Source organism: Oratosquilla oratoria, chromosome 29 (assembly GCF_046742065.1).
Source record: "Oratosquilla oratoria isolate Oo_2021 chromosome 29, ASM4674206v1, whole genome shotgun sequence".
In the NCBI taxonomy this organism is placed as follows: domain Eukaryota; kingdom Metazoa; phylum Arthropoda; class Malacostraca; order Stomatopoda; family Squillidae; genus Oratosquilla; species Oratosquilla oratoria.
Genome location: NC_134805.1, coordinates 20,456,163 through 20,473,665, shown reverse-complemented (window position 1 = coordinate 20,473,665; position 17,503 = coordinate 20,456,163). Strand labels below are relative to the sequence as shown.

Here is a 17,503-nt window from a genome sequence, read left to right as displayed (position 1 = left end):
CCTCGTTTTGGAATCAAACGATGAATTTTACCCTCTAATATAAGTCAATTTCCGTCCAAGTGTTCTATTTCAGTTAGTCGTTTTCTTTTGTGTATTAATTTCGATCTCTTCAAGAAATTTCGATCTCTAAGAAATTTTGGGTTCTTTAAGAAATTTCGATCTCTAAGAAATTTCGGGTTCTTTAAGAAATTTCGGTTTCTTCTTCCACTGCATCGAAGACTTGGCTGAAGAGCCTGTGGGACCTGCGTATCCCTCCCTTCCACGAACCTTGCCTGGGAGACCCCCCTACCCCCATTCCCTTATACGCCAAACCTGCCAACGGTATGTGGGGAGGACGGCGGGGTGGTGGAGAGGAGGTCAGCATGGGGGATTGGGATTTTTTTTTAATTTGGAGTGAAATGTCACTCCCACGGGGTTTGTTTGAGCCCATGTGATGGGTATCTATGAAAGACACACCTTGTAGGGATAAAGTGGGATGGTGTAGCTTGTCGGAGGAGCATGGAGGGTGGGAGGGGGGCAATGGAAAAGAGAGGCTACAGCTGTTAGAGCGGCGGCGGACGCTCTAGTAGCTGTTCTTCAGGCCCCAAAGAGCCGAGAGGCTCACTTGTATGGCTCGCCATCCCCACCACCACCACCACCACCACCGCACCGTGGTGACCTTCTGGCAGAAATGTCGATTTCCCTCCAGTAAAACCTTGACTGGAAACTTTGCATTTCCTGCTGAGAGAACTTATGGTCCTGTTCATTAGAATAATGCTTTCGCATACACTGGAACACACGCACACACTACACACACACACACACACACACACACACACACACACACACACACACACACACACACACACACACACACACACACACACACACACACACACACACACACACACCGAAATGACTACATGTGACAGCGTGGCAACGTCAACGCTCGTAAGATTTTCTTTCTCTGCCGTCGTGGGGCACCTAAGTATAGGGAAGGAAGTATCTGTAAGTGTGATCCTACAATCCTAAGTTTATCATGTTTATGTGCTCGAGGACTAGTGGGAGATTGCGGGGCAGGAAATCTAAAGCGGAAGCCAAAACAATGTGGATAAAAACAAGTGTAGATGGAATTATGTTGAGGTATCATGATAAACAAAACTATGGGATATCTGATGTGATGCGTGGCCGCAAATGCGGGCCAGGTGCGAAATGTATGTAATGTAGTTGAGGAATGCGTGGGAAGTCACTCGTAACAGGTGGGGCTTCCTCTTATCCTCCTCCTTCTCCTTGAACAGTGAAAGACAAAACTATCTTCCCAGGTTTGCCCGAAGACAGATGAAACATGGCGAAACATTATGAGAATCGTTGAAAGGCGTAAAGCGCACAGTTGGTATACCTGAGTAGTTGGAATCGTTGGGATCTTACTCAGAAAATGTTTCGAAATTGCCGAATCTGTTTTCACTCTTAATCTTGAGTAGTAAGTAAATAATAGACAAAGAAATAGTTTTACGCCTCTAGCCGATTCCCATAATGTTCCGTCAAGTTTAATCCCTTTTCGGACAAACCTGGAAAGGTAGTTTTGTCTTTTACGTACAGCTGCCACCACTTGCAAGCTCTACAGTGGCTGCTAATGTCTCTCGAGGAGCTGCAGGAGGTGTGCGTCATTGAGGGTCGTCGTTTCACGTCGTGAATGAGTGTTATACAATCTCACCATAGACTTATTCGTATCGTAAATTTTCGTCCTAAAGTAATGTGGTTCTTGGTTTAGTTTCGCCCAGGGCGCCATCTTTTGTAATGGAGTCAGCCGTGCATTATTATGGGTGTTCAATGGCGCAGTAAGGCCTCCCCTCAGTAACTTCAATGGTGTTGGGAATTTTATGAATATATTAAAGGAAGACGCATGGGGAATCGGGAGAACGAAAGTGTATGAGAGTTGTGAATATGTCTATATGCAGATGTTTTCATTCTTGTTTATTTTTCGTGGGGACAGGTACCTTTATTTCTATTTTGTGTAGTTTTTGCATGCGATTGTGTATGTACAGCTGGAAATATACCGTAGGTGCCTCACCAGTTTGCTAACAATTGCTGGTACCAAAAGCGTTTTAAGTCGCATGTAACTGCAACAATGTCCGCCAGTGATAGTTTCGGCAACAGAAGTGAACGAGAGGCATTATTAATTCGTCCCTACGTGACGAATTGTAATACAACAGTTTTTTTCCATCTTTGTAGTTACCAGACAGCAAGATGGCGAGGATGGCAAAGATTTTGATTCCGCTTCTTGTGCCTCTATTCAGATGTGCGTCTCTCTCTCTCTATGCGTGTGTGTGTGTGTGTGTGTGTGTGTGTGTGTGTGTGTGTGTGTGTGTGTGTGTGTGTGTGTGTGTGTGCATTAATTCTTAAATGTGGTTGAGCGTAAGCTGACGCTGTGTTGACCAGAAATGTCATGAGCCAAGAAGGATTACTGAACACACACTCGGCCAAACAAAGTTTGCCTACAAAGCTTTCTGCACAGATCTGGAGTATATTTTCTTCTAATTTGTTCCACATATTGACACATTTATTTGAAAACCTATGCTTTCTAACATCTTCTAAACACTCTATATCTTTATATGGCTTGTTCTTTCATTTCATACTAATACATACTCTGTCATTTTTGTATTTCTTTCTCCGTTCTAAATATAACTATCATATCACTTCCCTCTTCGCTCTTTTTGTGTGGGTAGTCACAGCTTTTCCAGTCTTTCCTCCTAGGTATCTTATTTTTCTTATATATTTCTATTGGTGTGGCGGCCATACCACTGCTGCGTATTTCAGTCTAAGGCGGGGAAGATTTAATTAAGATTTTATCATATCTTCATTCATATGATGAAATGATACTCGTAGTATGTTCATCAGCAATTCATATGCCTCTCACGTTATTCTACATATCTTATTTTCTAAGTTTCCTAAATTCTTTTCCTCTTCTGCCTTTTGGTAGACTTATTTCCAATTAAATAATTTTCTGAAGGTCTTTATTCATTTATTTGTTTATTTTTCTTTGACCATTTCCAAGATTTTTTTTTGTATTGAATCTCCTCTTCCACATCTGCCTCCATTCATAAAACTTACTTAGACCTTTTCGTAACAATTTAGTGTACTCTCCACTTTTCACTGTTTTTATGTCATCACCAGAAAATAGATTTGGGTAACAATGTATCCCGTTCGTTATATCAATGGTGTACAGCAAGTTCATTACTGGTGCCAGTACTGAGCCCTGTGGTACCACTAGTCACCTCTCTTCAATCTAACATTTCATTTTTCACTTCTGTTCGCATGCACGTGTCATTTAGGAAGTCTTTCATCCATTCCAGTATGTTCCCTTTAAGTCCCTCAACGTTTTCCAGTTTTCGAATTAATCTTTATGTGGGACACCTTACCCTCATAATAAACAATCGCCAACGGACACACAGTACCACCGCAGACACCTCAGCACCTTCAGAGGTCCACATAATCGTCATCACGAGGACTCAGCATCGTGACAGACTCACAGCATCATCACATAGCATCATTGCAGAGTACAAGGGGTAAGAAGTCCAACCTGGGGTAAATTATTCCAAGTTGGGATTTTTTTTTTTTTTTTTTGAGGGGCGGAGAGCAGGACTGAGGCATAAATATATATAGAGCCATGATCACTATGATATCCTTTAGTGCCCAAAGACTATCATATATGTCATTACTTTATATAAGGACCCAAAAACATGCCAAATACCCCTATATGTTGATGCATTTTATGGCTTACATTATCCTTTATGATTCAAGTTACAAAGATCAGAGATCAAAATCTTGGGTCATATAAAATTTGCATTAAAGTTAATTTCTAAACTAAAGTGGTCCAACAACTAAAAACTCCTTCACTTTACTACTTTTCCATTAAACCTTACGTTCTAAACTAAATCGTAGGAATCGAATTATTGGGCTACTAGATTTTATATCTGGAAATATTAATGATGAGGAATAACGCAGGCAGCGGTCGCGCCGTCACGTGCACGCGAGCACGGGCACGCAAATGGAGAAGTGGCAACTGGGGAGGTGCGGAAGAGAGAGAGAGAGAGCGTGAGAGGTCGAGAGCGCGCACCGTGAGTCGCCTCGCCACCAGTGCAACAGTCCCACATCACTGGTGCAACATCGCGCCCTCTGGTGCCACCACTCGCGAAGCACGACTGACGGACCTGTGAGCTCTACTGACGGGGGAGGGGGAGTGTCACCCTTCGGTAACGCCTTCGGAACTCCACCACCTCGCCCCTCGGCAGACCGTCTCCGTGAGCTCTCCCTCGACGGCGCCGCTCCCGGGGGAGAATTACAGCAAAGACGAGGTTCCTGAGGACGACCCTCGTGAAAGAGAATTGGAGGAGCAGGCACTGCAGTCGAGGTCGAGGCTGAGCTCGAGGTCAAGTGTTAGGAAGAAACTGGGTCGAGGCTTGAGATGCCCTCCTCTGCACGGCAGAGGAAGAAATAGAAGAGGTTTAGGTCAGCCTCGAACACGCGATTCCGTCTTCCTACTCGAGCTCGTCTCCATCTCGAGCCTACTCGTCCTCCAACATTAATGTGAGACTTTACCCTCGAGAAAACGAGCTCAGACTCGAGGAACTTTAGGCTAAACAATATGAGGAGGACGTGAGGGCAGAGAGCAGTTAGAGATGCTAACGGAGGTCGAGGGAAGGACGAGGGGCGAGGGTGAGGATGACCCTGAGTGACACCGTCATTGAGTTCTCTGGGGGAAAGAGGAAGAGGAAGCCACCAACCACGGAACGTCCTCAGTCGCTAAGGATGTGGGGTGAGTACCTTCAGAAAGAATAACAAGAACCTTGTGCTCACACGGTGAACAATTCCCACGAACTCGCACTTTTCCTACACCTACCCACCAACTCCCACACTTCCCAGATACCCAAACACCCACGCCCATTCCTCCCAGACGCCCAGACACTCACAACCCTCCACCTACATCGTACACACGCCGCACACGCACACAAACACACACACCTATACATATACATGCACTTGCAAACACGCACACAATACACACGGATGTAAACATACTTATGAACACACACATACACGCACGCACGCACGAAAAACACACGTGGGATAACACGTGACAATCATCATCCTCGTTTAACTTGTTTGTGCGGCTTAACTGCGTCTGTTAGCCCTTTGGCTACGGGAAGGGCTTCTCTCAACTGAATAGAATCGGCTGGCGGGAGGCAGCATAAACGTTTAATTTGCGTTTTATGATTTTAGTATTACGTGTTCTGGATTTTGTAATAAAAAATTATTCAGTGAATCCTTCCGACTCGTCTTCCGTAGAGACAGGGTTGTGGGTTAAAATTCCAGTTATTAGGCTTCACATTTTTTATTCAAATGAGCTTATCAACTTACAGGCGGCGCTGTTCGCTCCTGTACATTTTTACGGCTTTCGCCGGGCGATTTTATTCAGCTGAGGAGACCTCTCCGCCGTCGTTGAAGCTGTGGACAACGACGATTCTTTTCTTGACTGCCAAATGGAGACTTTTATTCAACCCCTTTCTCACCGGGATTAAAGGGTTTTCAAGGGGTTTAAGGCAATCGCGTCAACAAACACCGCCATTAAAGGGTTTTCAAGGGGTTTAAGGCAATCGCGTCAACAGACACCGCTATTAAAGGGTTTTCAAGGGGTTTAAGGCAACAGCGTCAACAGACGATAGACGACGAATGGTTCGTCGCGAAACAGGACCTACGAGTTCGTTTTCTTTCTGGAAGCGAGAGGAGGCTGGTAACCGTAGGGATGCAGAGGGAGAGGGAGAGGGAGAGGGAGTCAACAGCAGTTGTGGTGTCTGCCTACCAGGTCCTTCATTTTCGGGACATCCACCCTCCCTCTCCCTCCTTCTTCCCTCTCACTTGTCCCTTCTTATAGAAACATGGAGGTCCTGGTGGATACGACCTTTCCTTTGGGGATGGTGTGTTGCCTATCACTCGACTTGTACCGCCTGGTGATTCTAATCAGGTGAGGGAAGGGTATCACCTAAAGGACTTCATTAAGGATCAAGCTATCTGTCTCGATGAACAGCCCTTTCAACACCTCTCGACTTGTGTGTGTTTAATCACTCTGCCGGCTGGCGATTTTATTCAACTATAGATAGGTGGGGAAGGGTTCACTCTCTCAGCTGGATAGAGCCATCTGGTGGCAGCCAGCATGAATATGTGGAACGATGTCAAGTAGAGTGAGTGGTGAAAAAGCCTTCCTCCACACCCACTCCTGAACTTAAGGTTAGCCTCTTAACCTCTTCCACGCGGTGGCTGGATGGAGCACTTCTTTAAGAACTTTATTCTGGCAAACGTCTGCAACTCTATTCAGTGGGGGGGGGAAGGGGGAGGGTCTTTGCGACTCTGAGGTGTTTTCGTGGTTGTCGTAGGAGAATTCAACCGATTTTTGAGGCGTTAAGACTAATCCCACACACGTTCGAAAACTGGTGCCCCAAGGAAAAGACTACTCATCCCTTTCCTCACGTCGGAGTTCGCCATGTTCTCCGTCAGAACAAAATGAACAAGTTGGTCTTCGGTGGCAATGGTGTCCGGCCGGACGGAACGGCCAGGGACGTTGTCTTGGCGCCGCCAGTGGGGCGTCGTTTGTCGTCGTCGTCGTCTACACGGTAAACATATACGACTCGAAGTGAGCTCAGGATTAGAAGGAAGCTATGCGGCTTCCAAGCCCTTCCAGAGCATGCTGGGGTTGTGGGTGGTGGTAGTGAAGGGGAAGAAGGTTTCGTCTCTGGCTTTCCTCCTCACCAGCCCAGGTCGGGTCAGATTCGGGGACTACAGTCGAGGAAAATGTTACCCCCAACCCCAATGACGTCATGTCGCAGAGATCGTGCAGACGACGCGAGAACACACTGTCTCCATATTTTCTTTAGCGCGAAAAAATGCTAAAAAAGAAAAAGAAAAAGGGGGAATGTGAGGTTTCCTCCAGCTGAATAAAATCGTCTAGCGGCAGGTAAACTAAAGATAAATATAAACAGAATGGCTGACGGGGTAATCGAAAATGTTTTCCTTCAATCGTGTGAGGATTTTTCTTTCAAATGAACAAAATCGTTTGCGCGCATCTAGAAGGAAAACACAAATTGAAAAGAAAAATACACAGGGTTAAGAATTTCACTACATACATTTCCACCACACATAAGATGAACAACATTTTGAAAGCTATTCATAGAACTAACGTGGACAAAATTCGTTCCTTCTTCAAGTATACTAAACAAGAACGTGACAACAGTTGTCTGAAACTCGCCGAATTCATAGTACAAAGGCAGCTTAAGTGGGGAATGAATTTATGCTTTACTGTTGCGTGTGGACACCTCTCTTCACTCCCTCTGCTTGTCATCCCTCTTTTCCATTGTCCCCTTATTCCTCACGCGCCCCGCCCCCGGCCAATTCCAGACGGATGCATAGGCCCAGCCCTCCAGGGATTTGGACGTCTTTGAAACAGGAGACCGACTTTCGTGAGCAGGAGGGATATGGCGTACATGAACATGCACATATACAGTATCGAGCAAAAGTTTTGACTCACCCAGACTTTTTCATGATTCAAAATTCAAATATCTTATTTGATATTTCTTTTTATCTAATCAAGAAGATTACCCAACTTAAGCTAAATACTACATAGGCACATATATCACGTATTCGACAAAAGAAATAATATCGACGTTGCGAGAAATGTAGAGTGGGACAAAGCTTTTGCTCGTGTCTGTACATGTATGGTCGGACTGCTCCTGAACTTTAGCGACGGTTCGTCGTCGTTGTTGGGACCGATGAAAAGGAATATAATACTACAATTAATGACGATGATAAAACAAATGAGCAAGCTTCATTTTTCTCCAATTCAAAATCTTATGCAAATAAAGCAAAATAGAATAGCATAAAATAAAATGAGAACATAAAACACATACAAACACACATACATATACCAAAGGCTTTCTTCCCCCTTACACGGGGGGTAGCCAAAAAAACAAAGGCATAGAAACCACTCCCACCCATTCCATCCCCTACATAATCCATATATAAAATACACAAAATGAAGATAAAATAAAACGAAATAAAGTAGAAACAAAACAATTTGAAACGAATAATATGACACAACAAAGTAAAACGAAATACAATAAGATTAGATCAGTGAAAGAAGATTGTCGTAAAATTAAGAAATAAAAAATATTATAAAAAAGTTAGATACCAGATGAATAAACAGACATACGAATGAACAATAACTGAACGAATGAATAAAGAAATATGTAAATGAGCATATGAATTTATTCAGAACTAAGATCCACTTTGAGGTGTTAGCCTACATTGTGTGGGCGACTCGTTGCTTCAGTGTCGACTCGTGACGACGTGGCGTCGCTCGTCAGTCGGTCGGTCAACCTTCTTCAGGTGACCGGCGCTGTCGCCCTAAGCCGGCCAAATACTTCCGGGTCCCCCCGATGGTGAATTCAGGGGTGGATGGAGGGTGCATGGGAGGGGGTAATTTTTGAGGGGTGAGGGGGTGGTTTTTGAGGGGTGAAGTCTGGACCTGGTTTGTTTAAACCCGGCACACTGGGGCCTCAGGCCGGCACCACAGCCTCCTGCCTACCGCCAGGAATAACGAATCACACGAAATAAGAGCGGAGTTAAACCATAGCCAGGAATAGTCGTTCTGCAGACAGCCTCATTCTGGACGACGTGCATCGAATCAATCCGGATTCCTCTGGGAATTTCCTTCGCTGCTAAGGTATCCAATATTTAAGATATAAAAAAGGAAAAAAAAAAAAACCTCCCGATAGAATGCGTGGACGAAGTCGTCACCTTTGCCCTGTGTGGTAGGACTTCCAGCGCAAGTGGAAGGCACTGGTAGGAACTACTGGATTCGAACGCGGTTCCGCGGCGACGGTCGAAGAGGTGCGATTGAACCCTATCTGCCAGAGAGAGAGAGAGAGAGAGAGAGAGAGAGAGAGAGAGAGAGAGAGAGAGAGAGAGAGAGAGAGAGAGAGAGAGAGAGAGAGAGAGAGAGAGAGAGAGAGAGAGAGAGAGAGAGAGAGAGAGAGAGAGAGAGGGGAAGAGAGAGAGAGAGAGAGGGAAAGAGAGAGAGAGAGAGAGAGAGAGAGAGAGAGAGAGAGAGAGAGAGAGAGAGAGAGAGAGAGAGAGAGAGAGAGAGAGAGAGAGAGAGAGAGAGAGAGAGAGAGAGAGATATGAGAGATGTTCCTTGCTGTTGTGTCAGATCACCGCAGCTCCCAACAGGTGGGACCTGACCCTCAGGCCCCACCGCACGGCGGGGTACACGTTGCTGCAATCTTTTGTATCCTCACAACACAACAGAAAACGTCACCCATCCCCCGCCCAGGTCCAGGATGGATTTGGTCTTTCGCGCCCAAAGACACTCGCTGGTATTTTGTAAGGGAAAGGCAAGAAACGAATACCAAGGCTTAATATAATTGTTGCTTGGAAACAGGCATTTCAACATAAATAAGATATCATTGTTCATGTATAAAAAACTGGCAAAAATAAGACAATTAAAAGTGATTTTTTTTATTGTAATGTTCGTACTGTTGACAAGATGGGAAAAAAACATGGTTGATTTGCCAGAAGGGTACAAAGGCGCCCGCTGACACACACACTAGGCGATCTAACATGAACGTTTTTATTTTGGCTAATGTCAGACGATTTCATTCATACAAGGAGAGAAGGTGATCTCAAAATGATTCGATTTTCTAGATTATTCTCTTGTATACATTGCCAAGTGTGAGGATCAAGAATGACTTGGTGGAAGTCAGGGATTTGGTTGTTAGTCTAAGGAAATGAACAATCGTATTTCATAAATCGAATGTGTATCCTCTGGACCTGATGCGGTAGAAATGCGAGGTTTCCACATTGAAATGGCTGATGCAGACCCAAATGCACACTCAAGCACACACACACACACTTGCTTGCACACTCGGTGGCGCGGTTGACAGAGTATTGGACTGTCAGTACGGAGGTGCGGCAGTACCTGGTTCGAATTCTGCCCAGGGCCGAAATTATTTCGGTATCGCTGCGCTTCGGGTCGTTACTCCGACTCTCGTGGGCGGGGAGTTGGGGTGTGTGTGTGTGTGTGTGTAAGGTCATAGCATTACCCATAGATCGGTCATACGAGCTCTGAGCTCTCTTCCGGGAGGGAAGTAGCTGTCGATCACGAGTCCAACACGTGATCCAAAGACCAAGGTGAAAGGCCAAGGTGAATACACACACACACACACACACACACACACACACACACACACACACACATATATATATATATATTATATATGTATATATATATATATATATATATGTATATATATACGGACACACACACATGCACAGTCACACACACACACACACACACACCTACACCTACACACACACACACACACACACACACACACACACACACACACACATATATATATATATATATATATATATATATACATATATATATATATATATATATATATATACATATATATATATCAGATAATTTTTATGACCGTCGCGCAGAAGACTCGAACCTGCTGCTCTGAAGCCAAGAGGCTCCATCGCCACTCGCCACTCTGATTGATGTCGCTGTTCACTAGCGAATTTCTCATACACACACACACACACACACACACACACACACACACACACATATATATATATATATATATAATATATATATATGTATATATATACATATATATATATATGTATATATGTATATATATATATATATATATATATATATATATATATATATATATATGTATGTATGTATACATATGGTTGGAAACGAATTACTGTATTCCCAACCATACTTTAGACGCTTGTAGTTACTCATATTTACACAACCCTAGGTGTCGAATATCATCAGGAATGGTCATGTGGTCATGTACATATATGCATGTGTATGTTATATGTTACATATATGTATACACACACATATATATGTATATCCTACATTTTCTAAACAAGTGATCAGATGTTCTCGGAGAGCCAGAAGAGCAAGGGAAGAAAGTTCATGAGGAAGAGAAAGTCGAAGAATCGAAAAACTCAATTATATTGTACTCAACGTTTCTGAGGTACAACCTTCATGATCACGGAAGCAAATATTATAGAAATACAATGTAGTAGTACATATAGTGAACAGTGAGGTATTACTTGGGGAGGTCACAGGCAAATATCACACAGCTTTTGGTTCCGAAGGGGGGGGGAGAGAGAGAGAGAGAGAGAGAGAGAGAGAGAGAGAGAGAGAGAGAGAGAGAGAGAGAGAGAGAGAGAGAGAGAGAGAGAGAGAGAGAGAGAGAGAGAGAGAGAGAGAGAGAGTGCTTCGTTCTGGATGATCATGCTTGGAGTCTTCTTTCTGATGTAGAATGATTCTAAAGTTGAAATTCGCAAAGTCACTTTCTCTGGATAGATTCTATATTTCCTTGATCATGGAGTCTGTACCTTCGAAATGTTGTATAGAATATAATCAAGTCTTTTGATTCATCGAGGTTACTTTCACCATGACCTATAAGAGGGTTAAAAGAGAATGATTTTTGGCACCCCGACAAGATGAAATAGCAACTCCGTCGTCGTCGTCGTCACTGCCAGTATCAGCAAAGGAGGGGCTTCTCACATGGTTAATACTGACGCGTTCACGGAAAATAGTCGAACCTAGGTCGTCGCCATATTTTGCTGCGTAGGGCGGCGAGAGGAAGAGAACGAGGAGGAAGAGGAGGAGGAGGAGGAAGAGGAGGAAGAGGAGGAAGAGGAGGAAGAGGAGGAGGAGGAGGAAGAGGAGGAAGAGGAGGAGGAGGAGGAAGAGGAGGAGGAGGGACCGCCGCCGCCGCTGGATGGGCGGCGGCAGCCTGGTGGTGTTGTGCTGTTGTGACTTGTCATACATGGAATTAACTTGAAAGCTGGTTTGGAAACCGCTGACCAAGTATGTTATACACACGCACACATGATCACTTACACTTGCCTAAGGAATGTTGTCTATATTTGTGTTTGTGTGTGTGTGCGCGCACGCGCGCGCGTGTGTGTGGTCGTGTCTACGTGAGGTATAAAGACATCTGAATAGAATAACATACTTAGCTACGGCCGAACATGTCACCTCTGCCCCTTGTGCTTGGATAGCCAGCCTGGTGCTCGCGTAACGACCAAGTCTATGGGAAAATCAATTTCCTCAGGACGGCAGACAGACATTGTGTCTGAGGATGACCTCTGCCACAGACACTGAGGGCCATCGAGGTGATGCCAAAACGACGCTTCTTGGGTTGCCACCAGACACATAAGATGTATCGTTCTAGACAACATTTGATGGATAAAACTCGATGACACTGCGGTAACTTTAGTGCAATTTTGTGTGATTTCCCTTTATCGAAGTCCGGAAATGTAGTAAGAGGGGAGGAGGGACAAAATAAGGCCAGTAAATATTATTTTGTTTCATATCATGGCTAATTCCAAAAGGCTAACTAACAGGGAAGGTTGCCAGAAACTTCCCAGTCGAAGCGAGGGTCTCCCTCAATTCACTGTAGGTCTTTTAGTTCCTTTGGCAGACCTCATGACGTGGGAGTAAGATTAATTAGCTCACATCTCTACAGGGCGCGAGATCATTCATCTCATACTGAAACTCTAGAACACAACTGCGCAATTCATGTTTGTTGTTCCTGATGAGAACAGGCGATTTTGTGCAGCTAGTGGTTAAGCCTCTGTCTCTGATCCTGAAAGGGACATCGATCAATCGAGACTGCCTTTAGGTCCCGTCAGAAGAACAGAGTCGCCTTTCTCTGGCCAGAATAAAATGATGCAACGTTGATGCAGAAACAATCCTTATATGAAAAGGTCCAGTTATTAATTTGAGCTGGAAAATTTCATTATCGTTATGCCTTTTGGTTCCTGCATCGTAAGGTGATGTTCTCTAAATGGTGAATAAAAAGGTCTGGTGCCTGGATATAATTTGTTGAGTGCATCGCTTCGTCGAAACGGGGTCGGAATAAGGTTTACAAAACGGTTTTTTTTCTATCTTCTTCTGTAAGAATCACTTGAGATATAATTTGCCGAGCACCATTCTCTTACTTTTAGAAAGGTATATAATCCTCCGCGCGCGCGCGCACGCACACACACGCTCTCTCTCTCTCTCTCTCTCACACACACACACGCACACGCACAGACGATGTATATTTATACTTAATAATCATGTAGTGAGCTCTGAAACAACTGGTTGTTTCAAGAAAAGATTAGTTAACGTTATGGATAGATATGACAGGTGGTAATGGACATGGAATTGCCTAGTGTAGGCCTTATAGTCTCTTGCAGTCACCTTCATTCTTACGTTCTTATGAAAATATCAATGGCGCTTGATGGTTTCTGCCACAGGGTGTGCTACTTAACCTGTTACTCAGGCATAAGTATAACTCAAACGTATACAAACTTTGGGAAATTTCTTTGCATAGCACGGATTGTTAAGTGTAAGTAACGCTAATCAAAATCCAGTATAGATTACTTATTTTTTACACATTTATACAAAGACCATGCGACGCGGAGAGGACGCACGCCTCAAACCCGCTGAAAGGTTCGATGGTTACATTATCTAGATAGGAGCATCCGACTCTATTGACCTTCGATACTCAGTATTGGATTAGTCATGCTTGACAAGACATTTAGTCAGGTGATATTTGGGTAGTAAGGGCTCTTTCGATATCGGAATGTCCTGTCTGTCTGACTGTGAAAACCGTTATGAGTCTCATGACATGATTAGAAATGGAAGATTCAAGGATACACAAATCAAACAAATACCGTATAACTTGACTTAAACCGATAATACATCAGTCACAATCTCCTCCGAGATGTAAATTGTTCTGTGATCTTATCTGTATAGTATTTAAGACCAACGCTAACAAAGCATGTCAAAGAAAAGACACGAGAATGGAAGAAAATCATAAATCCGAGGAAGCACATTAATGTACAACATTCTTGGCTAGATCATTCTCACTAACTACTTTAAAAAACAAATACATCAAGAGTCCAAAAATCAAAATTGAAATAAGCTTTGTTTCTACGTGGTTATTATTAAAGTTAGACGCAAAGTACGATTAGGTCATATCATGATACTGCATGAACAGAATCATCATTAAGAAATGTACCACATCTTTAGGTCCTGATTCTTGTGGCTCTCACTTTATCTCGCTATCTGCCCGGTTCAGTATCATGATACTAGCTGCCAGATATGCAGTGCTATTTCAAATGACTGTCACAGCATTTTATGGCACGGGACAGAAGAAAGTAGTCCTCATTATGATCTATTATCACAGTATTATTGTTACTGTTATTATTACTATTGTTATCATTATTATCATTATTACTATTATTATTTATCATTATTACAATTATTATTGTCATTATTATGATTATTATTATGATTATCATTAGTAGTAGTACTACTGTTATCATATCATCTTTATCATTACTATTTTGAAATAAGGGGTGCAATGAACAAGCAGTTATCCACTTTCAAAATTTTGAAGCATGTTCTAACTCCATGCCGTGTGTTTTAATTCCAGATAAACCTACTTCCCTTGATGGACGCGTGTCAGCTTGAGGTCCCTGCTAGCTTCGACGACTGCAGGAAGAGGAGTTGGACCTGGACGAGGTTGAAGGACAGTCGCAACAAGAAACCCAGGTTCCCCGAAATACATCCTAGTCCACCAAGCGGGTCTTAAGGCTCAAAGCACCGGAAGTTGACGAAAAACTTCGGTGACAACAGCGACGGTGCTTAGAAGAAGGGACTAGAGCAAAGGAGGAGGAGGAAGAGGAACAGGAGGGTGGGAAGAAAGAAGAAAGTAGAAGAGGAGTTGAAGAACGCACAGGGTCTTTCAAAGGCTTCGGTCGTTGCCTTGCATCCACTTAGGTGCTGCTGGCAATGACCACGGGACTTTGGGCGGAGGCAGGAGGCAGGAGGTTCGTAAGAGGTGACACTTGTAAATGTGGAGCTTCAACTTCGCTCTCAGACTCATTACGTGGAAGTCAGTCAGTGATGGGAAGTGATGAGAAGAACTGTGGTGGAAGCTGGGTCAGCCATGTAACGGCCAGGTTGATTCAGACCCACATACTTCTGTGTTAACCGAGCAGACGTGAACTCCCCCTCCCCTTGAGTCAACACCGAGAAAAATAAATCATTAAAATTGTGTGAATTCAGTTTGCTCCCAGAGCGATTTCTTATCCTTTAACGAATGCGACAAAGTAAGGAATCCAGAAGGCATATCTTAGAGACGCAAAGGTCTGTGAAGCGATTAAGCGTGAGTGCAGAGGGGGAGACGGGCGACGTAAATGTTACCAAGTAACCAAAAGGAAAATCCGTTTACGCATCTGACTTAGTCTGATGTCGCATACGTTAACGTGGTGACAAGTGACAACATAAAGAAAGAAAAGAAGAAGAAGAAGAAGAAGAAAAAAAGCGGAGTGTAACGTGAATGGTGCAGCCACTTTTATTTCAAGTGATTTTTTTACAACGTTCACGTAATTGCCCGACGTAAATTGTTTTGCGTAACTACAGAAAGATGTGACAGAAACAATTCAAAAAGGAGGGCAGCAGTCGGATCACATAGACTTAAGATTCTAATTTGAAAATACTGTCAATGGTGCTGCGTGACAGCTGCACAAGATATGCACGTTTTATACGAGTTGGGACCTTACAACAGAGACTTAGGATTTCTTCAAAACTTCGGGGGGAAACGACTCCTGAGAAATGCGGGGGCCCACGAGCCTAAACTCCGACGGCAACGGATAATTATCGACACAAGGAGCTTGCATCCATCTGCAGTAAATCCCCTGTGCATATCGAAAAAAAGAAAGAGATGCGTAGCAGCACATGTCGAAAAATGAACAGTGCCTTCGCCAAACAGTGAATATATGAGCAAAATACGTAAATGAACTACAACGAATGGAGGCTGACAAGGCGACGACCTCTTTTAATGCCACGGAATTATAAGAAAAAGAAACTTGCTGACCTCCCAAGAGGTCTGAGGCTGTAGTGCTGAAGAGTGTCTCCGGGGGCACCTCCTTCAGGATGGCAAAGCCAGCGCTGAAGGTCCTCGAGGCCTCGAAGCCCTACGTCGAGAGGCTGCGAGCTCGAAATGTCGACCCCGTTGAACAAAGTAAGAGGCGGACCCGCACAACGCCATCTTTTTGTTTGTTTTAGTTTATTTGTATTCTATTCTACTTTATTTCGTTTTCTTCTACTTTATTCCATTATATGCTACCTCACTTTTGTAATACTTTATTTAGATAATAATGAAAAGTGGTCAAAAGAAACGTACACGAGTACACAGACACACACACACACACACACACACACACACACAATGCAAGTATTAAATGTACATATCTATTTGTAATGGAATAGCTTTATTACGAAACTACATTACGAAATGCTTGCTATTATATTTTATTTTTATATAGATGCACATGCTATACCCTCCTCTTGGGAAAGAATGTGGGTATGAAGTTGAATGGAGTTAAATATTTCTACCTTTTTTCTGCAAATTTTATGTAAAATGTCGCGGATATCTGAGTGTGTTGCAAGTCTTTTACTTTTTCGGTTGTTATCCAGTTGGAGGATGGGGATTTTTTTTTTCCTATGGCAACAATATTATGTGGTTGCCTCGGCAGTGGATTTATTTTTAGTCCACTCCATTCCCCCCCCTTTTTTTTTTCGTTGTGACATACAACACTGCCTCTCATTCACGGACAGTTTTCTTTACCATCATAGCTATAGAGAGGATATGAGAGTAAAGCATTTCAGTTAAACCAGAACCTGATATTAACATACCCACGTGGGTACAAGTTAATATCAGGTTCTAATTTTTTTTATACGCTCGATGGTAACATCGGTAGCGCTGTGGGCTAACATTTTGATGGTCCCCGGATCGAGTCTCGCGACGGCCGGGTTAATTATTTGAAAGACTTCAGTGATACGAGTGATTTGTTCCATGAATAAAAGCCTCGGTCATATGCTACTGTTCACTATGTGTGGCGTCGGGAGCTAAGAGAAATGAAACATATATGATGGCGATTGGTAGCCACCTTCATTCCTGGGTATACATTAATAACAAGTTCTGTTTGTTTTGTACGCTCGATGGTGACATCGTCCACGGATCGGGTCAAGCGACGACCGGGTTGATTATGGGTTTGAATGAATAAGGAATGAATATGGGAATGAACTGCACGACAAATGAAAAGTAGAATATACGAAGATGGACCGGAAGAACTTAATGGTTTAACGTTTCGACCATGCTGACCACCCTCAGGCCTCTGACTACAACTAGCTTGAGCATAATCTTATACGCACACTGTATGGGAATCATTCAGATATTTCACCTTGCAGGTCGTTTCGGCAGTATGGCGTTGTTGAGTTTGTTCTGATTTTTTATTCATTTATTTCTTACGCCTCTTACGACATCTCTCTGAGGAAAGCGTAATTCACACACACACACACACACAC

General features: G+C 43.5%; 1 protein-coding gene across 1 annotated transcript in view; it reads left to right on the top strand.

Moving 5' to 3' along the window:
• Nucleotides 1–4,117: 4,117 nt before the first annotated feature.
• Nucleotides 4,118–17,503, top strand: part of LOC143040641 (uncharacterized) — a 73,199-nt gene continuing 59,813 nt past the window's right edge. Inside the window, exons 1-2 of the mRNA XM_076211857.1 lie at nucleotides 4,118–4,795; nucleotides 14,565–16,157. Coding sequence (XP_076067972.1) covers nucleotides 16,070–16,157 — 88 coding nt within the window. The 5' untranslated portion in view covers nucleotides 4,118–4,795; nucleotides 14,565–16,069. The remainder of the gene's footprint in view (nucleotides 4,796–14,564; nucleotides 16,158–17,503) is intronic.